The following is a 26,406-nucleotide window of genomic DNA, read 5'->3' on the forward strand; positions in this document are numbered from 1 at the left end:
ATTAATGAAAAGGACAACATGGTTAGTTTACTACCAAGGTCTTAGCTTTTGTTTGGGGTGGTGGATTCCCAGATGGTTATGATATTATTTTAAGACAGATAAACAGATAGATAAAAATAAACCCAGCATGGAGCAATGATGAGAGTGTGTTATGAATCAAGGATTATTGAATCTGAAATGAGATGACATGAAATGACCTGGCACAATAGGAGAGGAAATGAAAATAAAAATTGTTTCATTAACAATTGTTTTACTGACACCCAAATTATGATCTCTGGATCATCTTTAGAAAGCACTCAACCAGGTCTTATAATTTCCTGCTTCTATTTCCCTGACATTTTCAATGGTGCTGCACAAAGCAATGTGTTCTCCAATGGATGTGAGACCTTCTACCACCACCAATGGACTTTCTGCTCCTAGAGCACTACCTAAACAGGAAGGTAAAAAGGTAGCACAGAGAAAAATGCTGCTGATTCATCTACTGATTCTCCGGAATGGAGCTGACAATGCCCAGAAGCCTCCACATAGGCAACTGGTGATTCTTATTAATTCACTCAATACTTACTAAATGCCAACTACACGTCAAATGTCATGATAAGCGTTGGATCCTTCACACTTACGATTAGGACAGTCCTAACAAATACCTGATCCAGTCCATCATCTTCCAGAATCAACATATTCCTCAGGTCAAAGAATCAAGATAACTTTTCCCACCCTTTATTTGGCTACTTCCCTATACAAACAAATGCTGAAGCAGCTCACTTATAAAGTGAGGTTACACTGGCTCCCCAAAATTAAAAGATGTCAAATCTCTATTATAAGAATTGGGAGAAAAAAATTGCTTCTTCAACAGATGAGATTTCATGTAAGTATATCACTGTTTGTTTTACCTGCTATCTCCAAAAGTGGGTTTATGTGATCTCCTTCTGCCAGCTTCACAAATCCAACCTGATTTCCAAAAGTGTCAACCCCTTCAAAGGGCAAAGTCAAAGTTTTTCCTTGGAGGATTTCTTCCACAAATGGTTTTAATTCCAAAAGAGCATCAATACCACTGGTGAGAAATAATATATTTTTCAGTAACATATTAAGCAATAAAATATACAAAACCAAATGAGAAACAGTTTTAGAAAGATAAATTTTTATACTTGTACTAATTACTTTAATGCTCAAAATACCTTTAAAATCTAATCAATATGATCAAAATAAAACTAATATTAATTTTTAACAAAATCTGTAGAAGTGAATTAATCTTTACCTAATTATAATTTATTTTATATTAAAGACACAAAAGAAGATATAGTTCACCAAAAGGTTTTTAACCAAGGAAATACTGCATGGACAACTAAAAAAGAATATTACTGACAGTATATTGCAGAAAAACCTAATACCTCCAAAACATTATATTAGATTATGTGAAAGTTCTAGATTCTTGTTAAAAGTACTAATACTTATATAGTATTTACTATTTGTGAGGCACTCTACTAAAATTTAAAATACGTTATCTCTTTAAAATGTAATAGTCTCCACAATAAGATAATTTATTATACTTGGGTTCAACCAAAGTGCAATTTATATTTACCAACTACAGCTACATAAGTTTGCTGTTATCTGTTTAGCCTCTATGGGCTAAATAGCCTCTAAGGGCTATTCTGTGTTTCAAATGCATTATTTTTCTTTCTAAAAATAAATGTTTACTATATTAGTGAATTAGACATTATAAAGTTTGGAATAGTTTGAAAATTAAGATCAATTATTTCCATAGTAAGAGGAGTTTGGTATAGGTACTTTATTATGAGAAAAAAAATAAAATCTCACTAGAGGGCAGCAATTACTCAAAAAAGAAATAAGGACATCATTACATTATGGAGAGGGGTTTAAAACACCCTTCTGGTGAACCACCATTAATTTAAATTATCTTGATCAGCAATTTGTTCGCCAGTAGTAATTATGTCAAATGTGTGAAAAGAAATTTAGGAATTTTTCTAGATCGTTCATATTTCTAAATTAGTATTCGTATAAAAGTTTTAACTGATTTTCATCCATAGCTCCCATGCTGTGTCTTGTTTCTCTGTCAAAACAGTACATAATACTTCAAAACAGCTTTAGAAACGTCAGCATTTCTCGTTGTACCTCCAAAGCCACATCCAAAATCCAATCTTGCCTACCTGTATTTATGTTCATCCAAAAAGACACACTTCTGCTATAATACTGTCCTTCACCACACACTAACTTAAAGCATGTGAAAACAGATCAGCCACTTCCGGCTCATCTACCGTAAATGAGGGGAATTCAATACACTCATTTTAAATGTAACTCTATATGAAAGGAGGCCACCCTGAAGGTCAGGATTTTTCAGAGACAGTGAATTCTATACCCCATTTTTCTTTGAAGAAATATAGACGATCTAAATTCAGTCCAGTTTTTCAGTTCTTCAGTATCATAAATCAATAAATTTGTCCTAATGAGATGTCACTGGTCACAGAGTGAAAGGAGTCATAGTGCCTACTTATAAATATCACTAACTTTCAAATTCTTTTAAATAGAGTATCTTTTCAAGAACGGTTTATGGAAAGACTTCTTTATGGTAAAATGAATAGAGTACAGGCACGTAGGAAACAATTCTGAAACTAGAGTTCAGACCCAAAGGTTGTACTTAAAACTAAAATAGGGCAGCGTCTTTGCAAATCAGCATCTGGGCTAACATATTTCTATTCTTTCTTCTGCACTGTGAGGACACAAAGGGTGATAACTACCTGAAGAAATTCATTATTAAAAAAAGTTTCTGCACACTTCATATCCAATCCATTGATCAATACTTTATTAAACACCTAAAATATGATACTAGACTTCGAAAAGTAAGAATATAGAACAAGAAACCAACAATATGTGTCTCTAGCATATTATACTGTATAGGATGAAAGGTAAAATTTAAAAATTAGGGACTTAGAAAATCCTTCATATAAACAATGTCTTACCAGGAAATCCAATCAGTTTCACTCTCACTATACAGCTACCCAAAATGAAGCCACACCTTGAATCTCATCATCACCTAAAAGTCAATACTTCTGCCACAAACACTTCCCTGGTTCCCCAAACCAGAAGCAAATCTTCTCTCCTTTGCAATTCCATTAATACTTTACACCAACTGAAACATACCACTTTTTACATTTATCTGTTATAGCTACTTGGGTCCGTATGACCTAGTCAACTACCTGGTATGATCCATGAGTACAATATCCATTCATGGTTCATCTTTATTTTTGCCAAAGCACTTAGCTCAGTACCTAACACATGGTTGGAAATTAATGTTGGTCGAACTGTAAAATACTATCTTGTCTATACAGCAAACTTCAACTATTACTTAGATCTTTCATTACAACTTAGTCAAGAATAATTGCTAAATTGCAAATATCTGGTCATCATTTTCCAGTAGAGCTGTGACTCCCAGTATCATAAAGTAGCATAGGAATGTCACTTTAATCCTTCAAACACAAAGTAGACTTGCTAAATATTTAATTTTTTACACAAAACTGAAATTTGCAAACAGACATTGTAAAACATGGGGCTGAATGACTCAGACTGTCACTGTGCTCTCTCTGTACTGTAACTCTTTAACAAGTGATGCCACAATTAAAGGCAACACAATGCTTCCTAGTTCAGGACTGTCCCATGTACTGCAGGTGATTTAGTAACACTGAGACCTGCCCATAAATGCCCACGGCACTCCTCAGTAATCGTGACAACCAAAAATAACCCCCAAAATATTTCTAAAAGTCTCCTAGAGGAACCTTCAAGATGGCAGAGGAGTAAGACGTGGAGATCACCTTCCTCCCCACAAATACATCAAAAATACATCTACACGTGGAACAACTCCTACAGAACACCTACTGAATGCTGGCAGAAGACCTCAGACTTCCCAGAAGGCAAGAAACTCCCCATGTACCTGGGTAGGGCAAAAGAAAAAAGAAAAAACAGAGACAAAAGAATAGGGACGGCACCTGCACCTCTGGGAGGGAGCCGTGAAGGAGGAAAAGTTTCCACACTAGGAAGCCCCTTCGCGGGCGGAGACTGCAGGTGGCAGAGGGGGGAAGCTTCAGAGCCACAGAGGAGAGCGCAGCCACAGGGGTGCGGAGGGCAAAGCGGAGATATTCCCGCACAGAGGACTGGTGCCGACCAGCATTCACCAGCCGAAGAGTCTTGTCTGATCACCCGCCGGGGCGGGCAGGGGCTGGGAGCTGAGGCTCGGGCTTCAGAGGTCGGATCCCAGGGAGAGGACTGGGGTTGGCGGCGTGAACACAGCCTGAAGGGGGCTAGTGCGCCACAGCTAGCCGGGAGGGAGTCTGGGAAAGTCTGGAGCTGCCAAAGAGGCAAGAGAACATTGTTTCGGGCTGCATGAGGAGAGGGGATTCCTTCCCCATCTGCCCACAGAAGGCAGAGAACCACCTAAACGAGGTCCAGAGACAAGCACAAGCCGGACACCAGAGACGGGCATGAAACGTTAATGCTGCTGCTGCCGCCACCAAGAAGCCTGTGTGCGAGCACAGGCCACTCTCCACACTCCCCACTGGGAGCCTGTGCAGCCCGCCACTGCCAGGGTCCCGTAGACCAGGGACAACTTTCCCGGGAGAACAAATGGTGCGCCTCAGGCTGTTGCAACGTCACGATGGCCTCTACTGCCACAGGCTCGCCCCGCATTCCAATTATAAATACTGTACCCCTTCCTCCCCTGGCCTGAATGAGCTAGAGCCCCAATCAGCCACTGCTTTAACCCCATGCTATATGGGTGGGAACAGATACCTGAGGGCTACCTACATGCAGAGGCGGGTCCAAATCCAAAGCTGAACCCCAGAAGCTGTGTGAACAAAGAAGAGAAAGGTAAAGCTCTCCCAGCAGCCTCAGGAGCAGCGGATTAAAGCTCCACAAACAATTTGATGTATCCTGTATCTGTGGAATACCTGAATAGACAATGAATCATCCCAAAACTGAGGAGTTGGATGTTGGGAGCAACTGTAGACATGGCGTGTGCTGTCTGCGACAGTTTTATTTCTAATTTTTATGTTTATCTTAGTTTAGTGTTTAGCGCTTGTTATCATTGGTGGATTTCTTTACTGGATTGGTTGCTCTCTTTTTCTTTTTACTATTATTTTTTTTAATAATCTTTCTTTCTTTCCTCCCTTCCTTCCTTCCTCCCTCCCTCCCTCCCTCCCTCCCTCTATCTCTCTCTCTCTCTTTCTTTCTCACTTTTCTTCTGAGCCATGTGGCTGACAGGGTCTTGGTACTCCGGGCTGGTGTCAGGCCCAAGCCTCCGAGGTGGAAGAGCCGAGTTCAGGACATCGGTCCACCAGAGACCTCCCGGCTCCACGTAATATCACTCAGCGAGAGCTCTCCCAGAGATCTCCATCTCAACACTAAGACCCAGCTCCACCCAACAGCCAGAAAACTCCAGTGCCGGACACCCCAGGCCAAACAACCAGCAAGACAGGAACCCAACCCCACCCATTAGCAGAGAGGCTGCCTACAATCATACTAACTTTACAGATACCCCCAAACACACCACCAGATGTGGCCATGCCCACCAGAAAGACAATATCCAGCCCCACCCACTATAACACAGGCACCAGTCCCATCCAACAGGAAGCCTACACAAGCCACTAAACAAGCCTCACCCCCTGGGGGCAGACACCAAAAACAACAGGAACTACGAACCTGCAGCCTGCGAAAAGGACACCCCAAACACAGTAAGTTAAGCAAAATGGGAAGACAGAGAAATATGCAGCAGGTGAAGGAGCAAGATAAAAACCCACCAGACCAAACAAATGAAGAGGAAATAGGCAGTGTACCTGAAAAAGAATTCAGAATAATGATAGTAAAGATGATCCAAAATCTTGGAAACAGAATGGAGAAAATACAGGAAACGTTTAACAAGGATCTAGAAAACTAAAGAGCAAACAAACAATGATGAACAACACAATAAATGAAATTAGAAGTTCTCTAAAAGGAATCAATAGCAGAATAACTGAGGCAGAAGAATGGATAAGTGACCTGGAAGATAAAATAGTGGAAATAACTACTGCAGAGCAGAATAAAGAAAACTGAATGAAAAGAATTGAGGACAATCTCAGACACCTCAGGGACAATATTAAATGCACCAACATTTGAATTATAGGGGTCTCAGAAGAAGAAGAGAAAAAGAAAGGGTCTGAGAAAATATATGAAGAGATTACAGTTGCAAACTTCCCTAACATGGGAAAGGAAATAGTCAATCAAGTCCAGGAAGCACAGAGAGTCCCATAAAGGATAAATCCAAGAAGAAACATGCCAAGACACATAATAATCAAACTATCAAAAATTAAATACAAAGAAAAAATATTAAGGGCTTCCCTGGTGGCGCAGTGGTTGAGAGTCTGCCTGCTGATGCAGGGGACACGGGTTCGTGCCCTGGTCTGGGAAGATCCCACATGCCGCGGAGCGGCTGGGCCCATGAGCCATGGCCGCTGAACCTGCGCATCTGGAGCCTATGCTCCACAACAAGAGAGGCCACAACAGTGAGAGGCCCGCGTACCGCAAAAAAAAAAAAAAAAAAAAAAAATTAAAAGCAGCAAGGGAAAAGCAACAAATAACATACAAGGGAATCCCCATAAGTTTAACAGCTGATCTTTCAGCAGAAACACTGCAAGCCAGAAGGGAGTGGCAGGACATATTTAAAGTGATGAAAGGGAAAAACCTACAACCAAGATTACTCTACTCAGCAAGGATCTCATTGAGATTCAATGGAGAAATCAAAAGCTTTACAGACAAGCAAAAGCTAAGAGAATTCAGCACCACCAAACCAGCTTTACAACAAATGGTAAAGGAACTTCTCTAGGCACGAAACACAAGAGAAGGAAAGACCTACAAAAACAAACCCAAAACAATTAGAAAATGGTAATAGGAACATACATACCGATAACTACCTTAAATGTAAATGGGTTAAATGTTCCAACCAAAAGACACAGATTGGCTGAATGGATACAAAAACAAGACCTGTATATATGCTGTCCCCAAGAGACCCACTTCAGACCTAGGGACACATACAGAGTGAAAATGAGGGGATGGAAAAAGATATTCCATGCCAATGGAAATCAAAAGAAAGCTGGAGTGACAAAACAGACTTTAAAATAAACACTATTACAACAGACAGAGAAGGACACTACATAATGATCAAGGAATCAATCCAAGAAGAAGATACGACAACTGTAAATATTTATGCACCCAACATAGGAGCACCTATATACATAAGGCAAATGCTAATAGCCATAAAAGGGGAAATTGACAGTAACACAATAAAAGTAGGGGACTTTAACACCCCACCTTCACCAACAGACAGATCATCCAAAATGAAAAATAAATTAGGAAACAAAAGCTTTAAATGGCACATTAAACAAGATGGACTTAAATGATATTTATAGGACATTCCATCCCAAAACAACAGAATACACTTTATTCTTAAGTGCTCATGGAACCTTCTCCAGCATAGATCGTATATTGGGTCACAAATCAAGCCTTGGTAAATTTAAGAAAACTGAAATCGTATCAAGTATCTTTTCCGACCACGAGGCTATGAGACTAGATATCAATTACAGGAAAAAGTCTGTAAAAAATACAAACACATGGAGGCTAAACAATACACTACTAAATAACCAAGAGATCACAGAAGAAATCAAAAAATTCCTATAAACAAATGACAGTGAAAACACAATGATCCAAAACCTATGGGATGCAGCAAAAGCAGTTCTAAGAGGGAAGTTTATAGCAATACAATCCTACCTCAAGAACAAGAAAAATCTCAAATAAACAACCTAACCTTACACCTAAAACAATTACAGAAAGAAGAACAACAACAACAAAAGAAACCCAAAGTTAGCAGAAGGAAAGAAATCACAAGGATCAGATCAGATATAAATGAAAAAGAAATGAAGGAAACAATAGCAAAGATAAATAAAACTAAATGCTGGTTCTTTGAGAGGATAAACAAAATTGATAAACCATCAGCCAGACTCATCAAGGAAAAAGGGAGAAGACTCAAATCACAGAATAGGAAATGAAAAAGGAGAAGTAACAACTGACACTGCAAAACTACAAAGGATCATGAGAGATTACTACAAGCAACTATATGCCAATAAAATGGAGCTGGAGGAATTAGGCTCCGTGACTTCAGACCATACTACAAAGCTACACTAATCAAGACAGTATGGTACTGGCACAGAAACAGAATTATAGATCAATGGAACAGGACAGAAAGCCCAGAGATAAACCCATGCACATATGGTCACCTTATCTTTGATAAAGGAGGCAAGAATATACAATGGAGAAAAGACAGCCTCTTCAATAAGTGGTGCTGGGAAAACTGGACAGCTACAGGTCAAAAAATGAAATTAGAACACTTCCTAACACAATACACAAAAATAAACTCAAAATGGATTAAAGACATAAATGTAAGGCCAGACACTACCAAACTCTTAAAGGAAAACATAGGCAGAACACTCTATGACATACATCACAGCAAGATCCCTTCTGACCCACCTCCTAGAGAAATGGAAATAAAAACAAAAATAAACAAATGGGACCTAATGAAACAAAAGCTTTTGTGCAGCAAAGGAAAACATAAACAAGATGAAAAGACAACCCTCAGAATGGGAGAAAATATTTGCAAACAAAGCAACTGACAAAGGATTAATCTCCAAAATAAGCAAGCAGTTCATGCAGCTCAATATCAAAAAATCAAACAACCCAATCCAAAAATGGGCAGAAGACCTAAACAAACATTTCTCCAAAGAAGATATACAGATTGCCAACAAACACACGAAAGGATGTTCAACATCATTAATCATTAGAGAAATACAAATCAAAACCACAATGAGGTATCACCTCACACCGGTCAGAATGGCCATCATCAAAAAATCTACTAACAATAAATGCTGGAGTGGGTGTGGAGAAAAGGGAACCCTCTTGCACTGTTGGTGGGAATGTAAATTGATACAGCCACTATAGAGAACAGTATGGAGGTTCCTTAAAAAACTAAAAATAGAACTACCATATAACCCAGCAATCCCACTACTGGGCATATACCCTGAGAAAACCATAATTCAAAAAGAAGCATGTACCACAATGTTCACTGCAGCACTATTTACAATAGCCAGGATGTGGAAGCAATCTACGTGCCCATCAACAGATGAATGGATAAAGAACATGTGGCACACATATGCAATGGAATATTGCTCAGCCATAAAAAGAAATGAAATTGAGTTATTTGTAGTGAGGTAGATGGACCTAGAGACTGTCATACAGAGTGAAGTCAGAAAGAGCAAAACAAATACCGTATGCTAACATATATATGTGGAACCTAAAAAAAAAATGGTTCTGATGAACCTAGGGGCAGGACAGGAATAAAGACGCAGACATACAGAATGAACTTGAGGACACAGGGAAGGGGAAGGGTAAGCTGGGACAAAGTGAGAGAGTAGTATGGACATATATACACTACCAAATGTAAAATAGATAGCCAGTTGGAAGCAGCTGCATCACACAGGGAGATCAGCTCAGTGCTTTGTGACCACCTAGAGGGGTGGGATAGGGAGGGTGGGAGGGAGGTGCATGAGGGAGGGGATATGGGGATATATGTATACATACAGCTGATTCACTTTGTTATATAGCAGAAACACACACAACATTGTAAAGCAATTATACTCCAAAAAAGACGTTAAAAAAAAAAAAAGTCTCCTAGAGAAGGGAGTCCCACCTCCACTGAGAAATGTAAACATTATAATACATTGAGAACATACCCACCCCCTCACCCCAACCCGACTGCACACCACTTAACAGTATTTCTAGTCAGTTACGTGTCCATCAGTAGAGGCTACTGAGATACAGGAGGCCGTCTGTACTTCCAGCAGACTAATCTCTCCCGCCCTTCATGCACTTGTGCTCATCTTCTCCCTCCTGTCCCCATCCCACTCCTCTCCCTCTACCTCTGCATCTTTCACAATCACACTCTATGGAATAATCATAGAAAACTGATTAGTTCTGGCTTGTCTACTGACCCGCATTCGCTTAATTCCTAGGACTGCCAGTTTCCTCCAATGTATAAAAAAGGTGACACTTCTGTGCTGCCCGACTCAGAACACTTGTTAAGGAAATAAAATAAAATAACATTTGTTTGGGGAATCGTGGCTGAGGAACAGAGACTGAAATATATATACATGCCATAGCCAAGACCCATCTCCGATAAGAGAGATAAACCCTAAACTTACCAATCAATGGTAACAGTCTCCTCTGGTTTAAAAAGGTCTCTTTGGGGTACAATTATTCAGTTAATTCAAACGTCCTTTCAGGATTGTTTTTCCCTTCCCCTTCCCAGGGAATCCAGCATACTCTTATAAGAGGACTGAAAAAGCTCTTTGATCTGCTTGCTGTTTGGGTCCTAAGAGATTCCTATTTCAGGGCGACTGGTCTGGTCATATCCCTGGGTGCCCTACACTCGTGTCCGTGAAAGCCCACCGGTTCTTTCTGGGCATTGCACTGGCATGTGCTGCTGAAGCACAAGATCCCTGCTGGGGTCTCTGATCAAGAAACACGGATAGGGCTTCCCTGGTGGCGCAGTGGTTGAGAGTCCACCTGCCGATGCAGGGGACACGGGCTCGTGCCCCGGTCTGGGAAGATCCCACATGCTAAGGAGCGGGAGCCATGGCCGCTGAGCCTGCACGTCCAGAGCCTGTGCTCCGCAACGGGAGAGGCCACAGCAGTGAGAGGCCCGCGTACTGCCCAAAAAAAAAAAAAGAAAAGAAAAGAAACACGGATGTTCAGCAGTGTCACTGTCCCCCATCCTGTGCCTTCTGATCCACCAATTCTCTCTGACCTTCCAAGTCTACCCACCAGGGCACAAAGAAATTTCTGGATCCATCTATATACCTTGATAGGCAATGGGGAATTGAAGGAACCACCTCAGGTGCAGGTGTTAGAAATCTCCCTCGACTCGGCAGCACATTCTTTCAGCATTACTCAACAGGAACTTCTCTAAGGAGCTGAGCTTTTCCCAGCTACACCCTGAGAACCCCAAACCAAGGTGAGTGTCTCTATCACTCCCAGTTCTCTGCTCCAACACTGGCTGGAACACTCAACCCCAAAAGGGGAGCCAGGATGTGTCTGGCTTCGTGCCTCTTCCTCTGATTTGCTCACTCCGCTCGGCACCAGAAGGCCTCTAGATTCCCTTCCCATCCTGGACGACAACCCTCCTCCCAGCTGGCTGTGGTTTCACTGACCACATGCAGTTCTTCTGAATTAATCACTGGTTCAGCATCTCTTACTTGCCATCCGTGAGACCAGCTCAGTATTTGCTCCTGCTCCTGCCATTTGTGTGGGTTAATTTTGTTCGTCAACTGAGGCCACGATACCTAGTGTTTGGTCAAACGCCAGTCTAGATGTTGTTGTGAAGGAGTTCTTTTAGATGTGATGAACATTTAAATCAGTAGACCCTGAGTAAAGCAGAATGTGGATGGGCTTCATCCAGTCAGTTGCAGGCCTTACGAGAAAAGACTGAGGTCCCCCAAGGAAGAAGGAATTCTTCCTCCAGGCCGCCTTTGGGCTCGAGCCTATACTGTCAACCCTCGCCTGGGTCTCCCGCTTGCCAGGCTGCCTTGCAGAGTGTGGACTTTAGCCCCCACAGTCATGTGAGCTAATTCCTTAAAAGCAATCTCTCTCTATATAGCTACAGCTGTAGATACAGATATATCCATGTATCTGGATATCCAAATGGATATCCATCCTATTGGTTCTGTTTCTCTGGGGAACCCTGACTAGTCCACCATTCTAACACACAGGGGACCACTCATTTTCTCTCAGGCTTTCATCTTGTGTCACATCTTCTCTGGCTTTTCTTCTAAGAGCATCAGAGTATTTCTTTTTTCTTCTGATTGGCAAAGTGAACAGTGAAAATGAGTTAAGTAAAATCTTCTGGTCCTCTCTGTCACTGCAGCGTGCTCAAGACCTGCTCTTGGGTAGATCATGTTGAGAGAGATCAGAAGACTGATCCTTAAAGACATGCAGTTCTAACTATTTAAAAAGACATCACTACCCGAATCATAATTTGACTGTATATTTTGAGTTACTAATTTATTGTTTTCTCCCTTCTATTTTTCCTTTTCGTCGCCCCCTTCCCAATCCAAGCCTTGCTCTTCATTCCCTCAGGAGACTATGTCAGGGGAGAAAACAGAAGTAACCTGTAATTCTGGTTTTGACTTTCCAAAGAGCTTATGCTTAAGCTTAATCCAGAGGGCTAAACAGGGCAAGGGGTGCTCATACCGACAGACAGAGTATCCCAGAGAATTTGAGGAAGAGCAAGGTTTCTCCACTCCAGGCTGGAAAGCAGCAATCAATGACTAATACTCAACTTTTATGGTACAGCTCTGGGTTTGGAGGTTCAGGGTGTACAGGTACTCTAAGAATGAAGGCAGTAAAACTGAAATTGTCCGTTACTCTAGTAAATGACAGCTCTAATAGCTAATAATATCAAGGGCCTGCTATGTGCCAGGCCCTATACTAAGAGTTCTTACATGTATTAGTACTATTATTTTCTCCATTTATTTAAAAAGTAAATGATTTGCCCAAAATTGGGCAGCTGTTAAGACATGGTTGGGCCACGGTTCCAGAATCTTTACCTGGAATCCTAACCTAAATGGTCAGACTCCAGAGTGCTTACATAGTTAACACAGATAAAATAACTGCATAACCAATGCATCTGATAACAATAACAGTTTAAAAGTATAGATTAAGGGGAATTCCCTGGTGGTCCAGTGGTTAGGGCTCTGCTCTTCCATGCAGGGGGCACAGGTTCGATCCCTGGTCAGGGAACTAGGATCTTGCACACCACGCAGCAGCACAGCCCCAAAAAAAAGTGTAGATCAGGAAGAATATTTATATGGCTAATTCTGTACATTGGCTTATTAACTGGAACAAATTATAAAAGAATACTTCTTAAAAAAAAAGAATACTTCTTTAGAATTTCAATGCCTCTTTTGGTTCTGCTATGATTACTCACATTACAGTAATAACTTGGAAAACAATATTCCAGAAAGATGTATTACTCACATGTTTATTTCATCTTCATTTAATAACTGCATCACTAGCAGGGTAATATGAAAGGAACCATCTCTGTTCATTGCTTTGGCCAGTCGCTGATCTTGTTGTATTATTGCATTTTGCAGGATCTTAATTTCTTTTGTAATCTAATCACACACAGACAAAACAGAGATTAGGTAAGCAAAATTTCCTTATGGTAACACTGAAATCGAGAAGAAAAATAAGCAACATATGAAATGAGAATGATGTCAAGATCCTTCAGCCAAACAATGCTTAATTGTCTAACTATTCTCAAATATCCTGGAGAAATGACTTGGAAAGTTTAATAGGACGTTTAAGTTAAAAAAAAAAAAATCACACAATGCTTGTCCATTTAAAAAGCATCAAGCCCAACACCCTTCTTTTACAGACTGCGCCACTGGTTGCGTGGAAAAATTCTTAATGGCCATGTATCTTTTCAGAAATGTATCCTTGGAATATACAGTATGACTCACTATAATTATGATCTTTCCTAAAAATAAAAGTTTTGTTCTTGCCACAGAAAGGTCAAACTGGCAGACAACATTCCATTTCTGTTGGCAGTAATATTTATTTGTCCCCAAGTGAATGTGTCTGAGAACCCATTCTTCATGGCCTTTAAGATTTTTTAGGACAGCAATAATTTCAACAGGAATGACAACTGTCATTTCCCCAGACATGTGAGGAGGGGCATCACCATGGAGAGAGAGCTGCAAACGAGTCTAAATGAGTATGTTAGAAAAACTGTACAGTCCGCACCTAAGCAAAATCCCTGGTCCCTCATCAGCCTTCCCCTCTCAACCTAATGAGAACAAAGAAGAGGAATGGTGGCTTTTCCCTCCTCCATTTCCAGTTGGAGACAACTCTAGTCAACTTCTAAATGTGAGCGCACTGGAAAATAGTTTGAATATGGACTAGCAAACCAAGCAATCCCCAGAGAAAAGGGCCCACGTAGAAGCCCAGAGGCAGCAGAATTAGAGAGAAAAGGAAGAGAGAGGGGGCTGGCAACAGAAGCAGAGCCCTAAAGAGACAGCAGAGATAAGAAACAACTGAGTCATGAGCACAGCAGGCTGTTCTGATACTAAAGAAGCTGTTTCATCCTGAACAATGTTCCCATTATCTGCAGAATGCAATTGGGCAAATCATGAGATACTATCCTGGGATCTGACTTCTCACGTATCTTTACAGTAAATCCACATCACCCAAAATAACCTCAGCGTTTCTCTATTCCTTGCAACCTGGAGGACAGTAAAATGAGAAACAGTGTTTTCCTGGTAGGAAGTTATGCAGTAACACCTAACACAAGACTTCCCAAGGGAAGATGTCACTTCCACAACACCCAACAAAAGAATACTGACAGCCTGATAATTAAAATGCTCCTAAAGCAATAGTACACAAAGATCTTACAGAGTCAGCGTTTCCTCTACCTCTATATTGATAAAACTAAATTGTAAACTCCCCGAGGGCAACATCTATTTCTTCCACCCCTCCATCTCGCCACAGTGCCTGATAATAAAAATAAACACAACACTGAGACCACAACAGTAACTACCCTTTCTTGTGTGGTCACTAGGCTCTAGGCACTAGAGTGAGCATTTTACATATTAGTTCACGGAAGCCTCCCGCCGATCCTGTGAGGTAAGATGTTGGTACTGTCTCCATTAAAATAAACTGAAACACAGAAGATTAAAAAAATCTTTTCAAGATCATATACCCAAAATAGCAAAGGAATTTGAGAAAAGGATAAATTACAATACATGAGAAAAGATGAGGGAAGTACCTGGAGGAAAAGATCCAGGAGTGAGGAGAAGCGGCCAGAGAGCTGTGCAGGAAGAGGTACAGGTAATGTGTTTTCAAGAGGAGACAAGGAGAGGGGCAGACATGTGGGTAGTGACTCAAGACATGAAACATCAAGGGAAAAAAGGGCATTTAAAGGAGATTCTGAGGAAGTTTACTGGATCCTGTGTAATAGAGCACACAGGCCCTCTCATAAAAGCCTTTAGTATAAGTCTACACCACTCTGCGAGGATTTTACACATGAATTTTTGACAGATTTTTCCAGGTGCAATGAAGTGCTGAGATCAGCTTTCAGGAATGATGAAGCAGCTCAAGACGATCCAGGTTCACGTCGGAAGGGCCTAGCCAGTGCCGAGTAAATCACACGAGATCAAGAATATCAGACCTCAAAACAGTATAACTACATCTTCAAATCTTAGCTGGTACAAATGGTAATTCTGGCTTAACTGATCGTGAAAAAGTGGTTTAGGATGATAACTTTTTAATACAGAGTGATGCAAATTAAAGGTACTGGACTTGTATCAGAAATCCTGGATTTTTCCCCAGGTCTGCCGCGGGTGGAACCCCATAGAGGTCACCTAGTCTCAGTGAGTCTTGGTTTCTTCAATTGTAAAGCACTGCCAAACTTAAAGGGATGTGTTAAAGGTCACGCAGACAAGCTACAGGAAAGCACTTTGCAAGCTCTGCACCATTTGCCTAATATAAGGTCTGCAACACTGCCACTATTATTAAAATCAGTGGTTCTCTACCCCAGGGGACATCTGTCAATGCCTGAAGACATTTTCATTGTCACACCTGGGGTTTGCCACTTGCACTTAGTGGTAGAGTATCTGCATTTCCATAAAAACTGAGTCTTCATTCTAAGCTCAAATACTAATTATATGTAAATTCAGGACAATGCTCAAAAATTTCCATCCATTTGTATATTCCGCATTTTAGTGCAATGTCCTACTATTTAGTGAAAAAGTTTTAGACCATTCATATCTTTGAATTATCCAGTAGCTTGTAAAACTGCAAATTAAAATTTGTAAAACACTTTGAAGACTATTGCTCTGAAGTCATACAGTACTTATAATGCAAAAATAACCTTAATCTATGAAAATTCTAAAGATAATCTAATCAAGTAATGTATTTCTAACTATGCTTTGATGCTCCAGATCAATTTACATATTCCTTGATATCATCTTTAAAAAAATTTTAATGCATTTTATTACTAATTATATTCTTAAAAGATAAAAAGAAAAAACGAAACTACTTCAGAGTCTTCTCTGTATGCCATTTTAAAAGGTACCAGTGTCGGGCTTCCCTGGTGGCACAGTGGTTAAGCATCTGCCTGCCACTGCAGAGGACATGGGTTCAAGCCCTGGTCCGGGACGATCCCACATGCCGTGGAACAACTAAGCCCGTCTGCCACAACTACTGAGCCCAACTGCCACAACTACTGAAGCCCGCGCGCCTAGAGCCCATGCTCTGCAACAAGAGAAGCCACCCAATGAGAAGCCCGCACACCACAATGAAGAGTAGCCCTCGCTCACCGCAACTAGAGAAAAGCCCCTGCACAGCAACAAAGACCCAACGCAGTCAAAAATAAATTTTTTTTAAAGTACCAATGTCATTAAAGGCCGAAGGAAACTAATTTTTACAGTCCCTGTTTAAAATTCTACAAAGCCTTTAAAGCGTATCTGTCATCATAATCCCCAGCCACTGGCAGTATTGCACAATGCACATTTTTTATACCTAATATTGTAGAGCCATATTTAACTAGAATATTAAAAGAAACTTTAAAAAATAAAAGCTTATTAAAATCTTAAATATTTCATTCATTGAGTAGTTTTTGTATTTAGAGAATAAAAACAGACACGAATCTGCTAAACCTCACCACTAAGCCATGTTTCACATGCCTAAAAATGACACAAGAAGAAATTTCATTTTTCTATCTTTTAAGCTTTCTAGTTGATTCAAACCATACATGAGCTCAAAGAAAAAGCCTTCAAGTTAGTTCGTGAGGGAGAGCAGTTATAGTCTAGCACACAGAAGGAGAATGTCCTTGACCTCATCTTTTGACATTATTTTTGGATTTTTTCTAAGCTGTTAACATAAATTATTCCTAAATTTGCTGCCTCATTAAGATTTAACAGAATTATCCCAACAATTTGCTACCTAACTTTTCTTCAAAACTGAATATAGTCATTTTTCTTGATTGTTTACACAAAGGAAAAAACTTGAAAATTTAATGATACAGCAATAAGTAAAAATTTTTAAAACATCCTAAAATAGGAGAATTTTCTGTATTTTAACATACATGATGATATCAAGTATTTTCACAACTACATTTCCCAGAAAGGAACAGAATGCACAAATCATTTTTCATCTTTTCGTAAGACCAATAATTTTCACATTACAAAATGATGAAATACAGAATTAAATGTAGCAAATGCCTTTTAAAACCCCTAAAGAGCATCATATTTTTCCATTAGTATAAAACAATTATCTTACCAAAAAAATTAATACACTCCTAATTTCAATCAGCTTCTGATTGTTCCCTTGCATTTTTCGGTGTTGACTTACCTTAAATTATTACCTCTCGTAAGAAAGCATACAAAACCAACATATGGGCAAATCCACCCAGAACTAATAATTAAGCAATTCTAGCCAGTTAAGAAATATTTAGGATTTATTATAATGCCATTAAATTTCTCATCTTTTTATTTTTAAACTAATGTGTAATTGCAGGTAGTGGAGAAACATACTTTCACATGCATGCAATTAGCATATTTTTATGCAGTCATTCTAATTCATTTTCCAATTCTATTTCTTAAAAATATGAAAATCATGATTTTCCAAAACTAAAGCATTCCAAATGTCTAATAACGTGTTTAAAAATCAAAGACCCTTATAAGTCTGAATACTTTTTTCTTTAAAACTAGGTGCCAACAAGTAGAGGCCAAAAGTAGAGCAGCTCATTGTCAATGTGCTGGCTTCCAAAAGCTTGTTTGCAGGTCACTTAATTGGAACTTGGAATACAGTCTCCCATTGAAATAATGTTATAAATGCTGCTCCTTTTCCCAGGCCTTCCCACAAAAGCCCATAAGTAGTTTCAACAGAAAATTAACATTCGATACTTTCAAACAAACAAACAAAAAAGGTGCTCATACGAAAGATATGAAAAGTATCTCCTGGGCTTCCCTGGTGGCGCAGTGGTTGAGAATCCACCTGCCGATGCAGGAGACACGGGTTTGTGCCCCGGTCGGCGAAGATCCCACATGCAGCGGAGCGGCTGGGCCCGTGAGCCATGGCTGCTGAGCCTGCGAGTCCGAAGCCTGTGCTCCACAACGGGAGAGGCCACAGCAGTGAGAGGCCCACATACCGCAAAAAAAAAAAAAGTATCTCCTAATCTTGTCCTATTCCTAGCCCTCCTCCCCATATTTGCATTAAGCTTTCTGTTACCCACAAATAAGTCTCTTGAGAGGGAAATATTAAATTCTTTGGTTTCCAGGTTACTTGAAGCTTGTGTGCCCCACTATTACAAGTCACCCTACCCCCTGGAAAACAAAGTGCCATTGAACCTATATTATAAAACCAGCATTTGTAACACTGTACTTATTATTTATAAACGTTCTGGTTGGAATTTGGTATGCCAGAAACACACCTTCCACCCCGAAATGACAATATTTTGTGTGTGTGCACCTACTCTTGCCAAACTCCGTTCTAGGTACTGGGAACGACCTGAAAAACTTTGTGAGGAAGATTAACAAGTGTCAAATTTCAAGGATGACAAATGACAAAAGGAAAGCCATGAAAGTGTTGTGTTTTGTTGGGGTTTTTTTGGTTTTTTTTTTGGGGGGAAGGGGTTGCCCTAGTCAGGGTGGTCACGGGTGGGAGAGGTTTGAGCTGAGATTTTGGCATTAACAAAATCAAAAGGAGAGGAAAGTAAACTCCCAGCCAGAGAAGGCTTTCCAGAGGGCAGAGGGAAACTGGCAAGTTCAAGCAAGGCCAGAGGGGCTCAAGCAGAAGGAACGAGGGCTGAGGTGGAAAAGGCCAAGCCATGTAGAACCTTCTAGAATATGGTAAAGCCTCTGTCTTCATCCTAACAACAATGGGAAAATACTGAAGTGATAAGCATGTAGGGGATGTGTCCAGATTTGGATTTAGAAAATAATCATTATCACCTCCATTTAACAACTGAAGACACCGAAACTACAGCAATTAAGTAACCTGACCTACATCCACAGTGCAGTTTGTAATCCAGCTGGTATCCGAACAAGGTCTGTCAGGTTCCAAAGCCTGTACTCTCCTCACTTTCTACAGAACCTCCAAGAAGTTGAGAAGCAGAAACAAAGGTTACAGGGTGAAACAAAGCAGCCTGCGGGGTGAGAACTAAGGGTTGCAAACAGTTCTCTCATCCCCTCCTCTCATCTTTGCAGCCTGAATCCTGAAATAAGTAGCAGAAGAAAAGAATCTCTCCACCCTCTTTCCCCTTGGTCCCCTTCCCTGCCAGCCCTATCCCAGCACATCACCCCACCAGTCTTCAATGGAGGAGGCGGGAAGCCGGCACAGGGCTGGAAGCGGCTGGGGCAGGCTCAGAGGGGTTGCAGAGCTGCTGCTCTGACCAGCAGGGCCAAGAACAGAGGCAGGCAGGGAGCAAGAGGAAAGGAAGGACCTCAGCAAAGCAACTTAGAGAAGGGCTCACCCAACTTCTACACTCACAGACGCTGGAGTGAAACAATCTCTAAGCAAGAAATCAAAAGAAGGAAACTGGCGTCTCTTCCAATCAGAAATCATGTGCCCTTGGGGACATCACATGGCCTGTTTCACAGGCAGTTTCCTCAGGACCTGGCCTCCGTCTGACTGCTTGCTTAAATAGCACCACCTGTGGCTTCCTGCTCTCTTCTCATTCCCATAGGTACACGTGATCCTAAATCTCAAAGAAAACCTGTCCAAATAACTCACAAGTATTTTAATACATAATTTCTGATTGCATTAAACTTTGCATCAGCTAAACACTTTTAAGGGCTATTTTACTGTTAACCCGCCACTACGTACCCGTAAAACCAAAGTCTGATTCTTTACTGTATCAAATTCTAAAATCCTGTATTGCTAGGTAATACCATTTCTCTTTTTATGTGTTTCTCTCCCCAACTAAACTGTATCTCACAGACTAGATACTTCCTAGAGTGTCCTAAAAGAATTTATTTTTTTCTTTGATATTTATTTCTTTGATTTCAATTTCATTTGCTTTGATCTTTAAAAATTCACTAGCATTGTGTAGAAACATTTTAGTTAAATAAAGGGAAAAGCAACCTGAAAACATGCCCAGTTAAGAGATCAGAGCCCACAATCAAACAGAAATTCAGATCTAGCTCTTAAGATATATGAAATTGGGCCAAGATATAAAAACAGTCAGTCATCCGAATAAGGTGTTCTTTCCTAAGGCATTTTTAATTCCTAACTCACTGCTCTAGAGGTCTTAGATACTGCAGTTTTCTCTCTCAGTCACATATAAGGGTTTCTTAGTGTGGGCCAGTTGGCTGGTCCCATTTCCTATTACCGATGCCACATTAATTTTTCAGACTTTTAATAGATTTCTACCGAGTTTGTCATGCACTATTAAGTTGGTACAACAATGAGTAATTTTTAAAGAAACTACGTTGCAATAATCATTACCATGAACTGGACTAAGCAGCAGGAAATCCCAGTTTACTTTTCCCACAGAGATTTCAGAATCTTTTTTTACCAGCTCTCTGCTTCTGAAAGATTCCTCCACTATGATGAACAAACACTTAGAAAGGAGCTTGACATGCTACCTGGCAACACTTTTTCAAGTGGCTTTTGCAAAATTATTGTTTAAATATGATTGTTTAAATAGTATTTGTTTGTTTTTGTTTGCGGTACGCGGGCCTCTCACTGTTGTGGCCTCTCCCATTGCGGAGCACAGGCTCCGGACGCGCAGGCTCAGCAGCCATGGCTCACGGGCCCAGCTGCTCCGTGGCATCTTCCTGGACCGGGGCACGAACCCATGTCCCCTGCATCGGCAGGTGGACTCTCAACCACTGCACCTCCAGGGAAGCCCTAAATAGTGTTTTTTAAAATTACTGTTTATACATATTCTATATTCCCTGTGTGGCCCAACTAAAAATGCCACCAAAGACTCTTAAAAGCTGAGAGCAAATGGGCTTATGAGCATTTAGTGTACCTTAAATATAATTTAGAATAAACTTAGTAAAAATAATTTTTTTAAAAAGTAGCACCTCTTTGTTGGTGATCGGAATGGATAGGAAATAGTTGGGTTGACCATCTTTTTGCTTTTTTTTCCTCTTCTTTATTTTATCTTTATGGTTCCATTCCTTTTCTTTACTTCTCTCCAAATTTATCTGAGGTACATCAGTGACTAGAGAAAAAAAGTCAAACAACATGTCTAATGCATTTAAACAAAGATAATATAATCAGAAAAAAAACAAGCACTATACAAGTAGCAATCATTCTTAACTGTCATTTTCAAATCTAAAATAGGAATTGGCAAACTCTTCTGCAAAAGACCTCATAATAAATATTTTAGGCTTTGCAGATCATACAGTCTTAGTCAAAACTACCCAAGTCTGCTATAGACAAAACACAGATGAACGGGTACAACTGTTTTCTAATAAAAATTTATTTACAAAGCAGATAGATGTGGCCCATGGGCCATGGGTTCACTAACCTCTGATCTAAAGCATAACTAACAACCATTCTCTTCCCCTTGCCACAATTTTCATGATGCTAGGAAAAATCACTTTTTCATCCATCCTGTATATGTATATTTGTAACTTTTACAACAAAAGCACTTGCAGCAGTGCCATTCAAAGTTTGGTTCATGGCCAGTGTCACACTACAAACCATTTGTTCCAGAAACTGAGAGAATGCTTTATAAACTTTCAGAGCAATTAGGCAAAGTAATTTTGTCTGTCAAAGTTTGGCTTCTATTTTATAGATCTTTTTCTTTAACACGTTTTTGCTAATAATTCATGTTTTATTATATTTTACAAAAGTATCAGTCAGCAACAAGTAAGAAATTAAAGAAAAAAAAATGGTCCTTGACCATAGATAACTTGAGAAACACTTAGCATGCTTTTTAAGGTCATCTTCAAAAGACATTTCCAACACCCAACAACTCTTATTATGAAGCTATACCCCCAGAAGTAATTTCCAAATCAGCGTGAAATGCCATTGTCTCTTTTACAAATTCTATGAGGGGCTTCCCTACTCGTGCAAAACTACCATTAATTTATTTTTCAGGTGTGCCTTCTTGAACAGTAGCTTACTGTTCAAAATACAGTACATCAGAGAGACTTTGAAAAATTCAAATATAATTGTATATTCTGAGGTATGATTTTGGAAAGAGGGAGATGAGGGAGGAAGCACCTTGCCTTACATTCAGTCCTATGAAGTTGGTTTCATCTTTGGGATCAACTCTAACAGACCATAGTGACCAAGAGCACAAGGCCCATGTGCATCTAACTAGACTCCTTATTTTACATACGATGAAAGAGAAGAGAAGAGAAGAAAACCTTTTAAAGCAGCTCAATGTCACAGAGTCAAGCCTGGTGTCTAGACCTTTTAAAGGTCTCCTTCTAGTGTACTTTCTACTGGAGCAAACTGCTTCCCTCTCGCAGTTCTAGATGAGTAGTTACTACTGCACACAAAACCAAAGAGCGGAAGGAAATGTCCTTATTCTGTTGTTCTTTGAAATATTAATAGTAAACAATTTTTAAATGAATGCTGCAAATAATACTTTAATGCTAACTTCTAAGAAAAATAGTAGAAAACGTTTAAAATTTAAAAATTAAGAGTCTGTGGGAATAGACATGCTTTCTTTCTAGGATTAACATATCTGTGAGCCCTAGAAAAAGACTTAAGACAGGGGTAAATTAAGAGCAAGGTGATCTGGGTTATAAGTCTGACTGTATCATAATGAGTTAAGGCAAAATTACCCAGTCTGTTTGTGCAACCATTTCTCTACTACATTTCTCAACAATATGCATAATGATTAACATGGTTAAAATGATATATCTTCACAGAGAACACATATTTGAAATATAAATTATTAGCTTCTTTTGTACCTGTGAGCTTGTCAGAACTTTTAAAAAGTTCGTAGCATTCTCTGTATTACGAGCATTATCTGAATTGCTTCATAAGATGCCATTGGGTTTTATTTCCCATGCAGCTTTTTTCATATGGAAAATCAAATCAATACACTGAGCTGCTTGTAATTTCAGATATATAAGAAATAGTCCTACCATTGATTGTAGTAACATGAATTAAATGTACTAATTTTAAACAAAAGCCACAAAATATGCTAATGAAGTACCACATATTTTAAATCCACTTCTAAAATACATTCCTAGCCCACCTCCATCTGCTGTTAGTAAACTGGCACTCTGGAAAAGGAAACCATTTTTAACATAATCTGGGCTGGAATCCTGGCTCCACACACTAGCTGTGTGACCTTAGATAAGTCACATAAGTTCTCCTGACCTAAGTTTCCTCCTCTCTAACGTGAGGATAATAATAATAGCTACCTCATAGGAACATTTAAACATTGACTTAGGGACTTTCCCTGGTGGTCCAGTGGTTAAGACTCTGTGCTTCCACTGCAGGGGTATCTGACAGTTATCAGCCTATGCCTTTGCATAAAAGTAATCTACAAAAGGAAAAGGGGGAGTGGAAATGGCTGCTGGGAAGACAACCAGCAATGCAGCAGAGGCAGCACTAGATAGTGAAAGGGCACTGACCCAAAGACTAGTCTTCCAACAAGCATCTTTCCATCAATTTACTTCATTTCTTTATCTGAGAACTTAAAAATCTGGCCAGTCCATGGAGAAATAGCTAATTCTAGGTTTGGGGGATAAAATGTACAAGAGAAGGCTAGAAATTCAAAGACTCCTGGGATCATGTCAGAAGGTCTCCAGAGCCAGTTTGAAAGTTCCCCCACAGGCCAAAGATGGGACAATTTGAACATCAAATGACCATAACAGTAAACTTCTACACAACTTGATTTCTTCAATGATAAACGTGCACGCGTGCATGCACACACACACACACACACACACACACACACACACACACACACAAATGAAAACAAAAGGAGGAGGAGATCTAGAGATCTCCTAGAAAAGAGACTGAAGAGATGTATCAAATATAATGCATAGGCTTTGGTTCCTAAATCAAACCAACTTTTTAAAAATTACAATACAGGGACTTCCCTGGTGGCGCAGTGGTTAAGAATCCGCCTGCCGATGCAGGGGACATGGGTTCAAGCCCTGGTCTGGGAAGATCCCACATGCCGTGGAGCAACTATGCCTGTGCGCCACAACTACTAAGCCTGCATGCCACAACTACTGAGCCTGCACACCTAGAGCCTGTGCTCCGCAACAAGAGAAGCCACCACAGTGAGGAGCCCGAACACCAAAACGAAGAGTAGCCCCCACTCGCTGCAACTAGACCGCGCGCAGCAACGAAGACCCAACGCAGCCAAAGATAAATAATTACAATACAATCAGAGAAATGTGAATATGACAGGGTATATGATGACATTAGGAATTACCATTATTTTTCTCATGTAGTAAGGATATTTCAAGTATGCTTACTATTATATGCTTAATAAGATTCCTCATTTTTTAAGGATATGCATTATTTACAGAAAAAATGAGCTCTCTGCGATTTACCTCAAAATAATCCAGTGAAGAAGAGGTAATGAATACATGAGGCTCATTTATACTATTCTACTTTTGAATATGCTTAAAAGTTTCTATAATCAATTTAAAAAAAAAAAAAACCCAGGGGCATGAGAGGAACAAAAGCTGCATAATCTAGTAACTAGGGGTCTCTTCTGGTTCTAGTTTTCTGTGATTTGGAATAAAGGTACCAACTGTTACTACCTGTACTAATTAGGACATTTTATGGTGAAATTAAACAAAGAATGGTGTCCAAACTAATAATCCAGCTGATTTTATAACCTTTAGTTTATCTCAAAATTAACATAGTAGAAATAGAATCCTAAGCCTATAGTCTAGTTTTTCTTTTTTCAAACTGCAAGTATCAATCCACTAGTGGGTTATGAAATCACCTTAGAAGACAAAAAAAAAAAAGCACTTTTTAATAACTAGAATGGAATGGATTGGAATGAAAGAAAAGGAAAGCAAAGCAAAAGGACAGAATCGTAAACAGTACACTGCTTATGGTACATGTATTACTTAATGAAATTTCAGTTTTTTACATATATATGTATATTGGGTGGCAATGTAAAATCTATTTCTTACTCTGAACATAAGACATACTTTTGCTGTATTTTACTCAATATACCAGTACTAAGAAGAGGAATAGACTTAATAAAACAGTATTTAAAAGACCACTGGAGTGTTCAGTATTTTGTTTTACACATTACCTGTTTAAAACTAAAGTGTCCTCCTGTCTGTAGCTACTCATTTTTGCCATTTCAAATGTTTCATAAGTCCATTTTGCAGATATCCAGAGAAGGAAAATCATAATCTCTGAAGGTAATAGTTATAATGTGAAATAGGTCTAATAATTCTGGTATTGTGAGAATGACACAGAGTAAAGCCCCCAACTTAGAATGCAACCTCCTGGTAAAAATAAAGAAGTACAGGGTTTTTCTAAATTCCCTTAGCTTTCTCTTATCAATAACTATTAAACTTCCCTCTGAACTGGATTATCTACATTTTTCTTTTGTTAGGCATCACAGACAGGGTAAAGTTTAAAATTATCTGATGTGAGTTGGGCAAAAAAGGGGGAAAGAATTCTGTGAGTATTTACTGTTATAGTACAGTTTAATATACCATTATAAGTAGTTTGTCTTTCTATTTCTGTGAGTCCTGATGATTTATGGTCAACTTGCTAGACACTTGTTTGCATAGCTTCTTTGCCTTTCATTTGCAGGTTTATTTGTATGGTTTATTTGCAAGTTTATTTGTATGGCCAGAGTATAAAATCCCTCTTTTCCTTACTGAACTTCATTTTATTTCTAGCTTTTAAATCATAATCTAAGTTCTAAAATACAATTTACTGTTATACTTTTTATTTAGTGCATATGAAAATACAATGAGCAAAGTATTCAAGTAATATCAAGTTTATAATAAAAACATTAAAGATCAATGACCATAGAAGCAAAATGTAGAAAGCTTTTGGCAATATGCCCGGGATCTTTCACTGGATTGTTGAGTAACTTTATTGTTTAGCCAAAAAAAAAAAAAAAGTATCAGTTGTAGCAGAGCCTGTAAATGCATCCCATAAATTTATTACATTTGTTAATTTTCATAATGATTTCAGTAGCCATTTTTTTTTTTTTTTTTTTTTTTTTTTTTTTTTTTGCGTTCTTCTCCCTCACTGCTGTGGCCTCTCCCACTGCGGAGCACAGGCTCCGGACGCGCAGGCTCAGCGGCCATGGCTCACGGGCCCAGCCGCTCCGCAGCATGTGGGATCTTC

General features: G+C 39.5%; 1 protein-coding gene across 5 annotated transcripts in view; it reads right to left on the reverse strand.

The window, feature by feature from the left end:
* The window catches only part of AKAP7 (A-kinase anchoring protein 7), a 142,387-nt gene that overhangs the window by 105,058 nt on the left and 10,923 nt on the right, over positions 1–26,406 (reverse strand). For all 5 annotated transcript variants that reach the window (XR_003428567.1, XM_027086407.1, XM_027086410.1 and 2 more), the window contains exons 3-5: positions 21,177–21,316; positions 13,123–13,259; positions 891–1,051 (exon numbers count right to left, since the gene is read on the reverse strand). Coding sequence is in view for 4 of the 5 variants with exons in the window: in XM_027086407.1 (XP_026942208.1) it covers positions 891–1,051; positions 13,123–13,259; positions 21,177–21,316 (438 nt within the window). In the remaining variant the exon portion in view is untranslated. The remainder of the gene's footprint in view (positions 1–890; positions 1,052–13,122; positions 13,260–21,176; positions 21,317–26,406) is intronic.

Source organism: Aethalodelphis obliquidens, unplaced genomic scaffold, assembly GCF_003676395.1.
Source record: "Aethalodelphis obliquidens isolate GAN/ISIS:26980383/991018 unplaced genomic scaffold, ASM367639v1 scaffold3, whole genome shotgun sequence".
Lineage (NCBI taxonomy): Eukaryota > Metazoa > Chordata > Mammalia > Artiodactyla > Delphinidae > Aethalodelphis > Aethalodelphis obliquidens.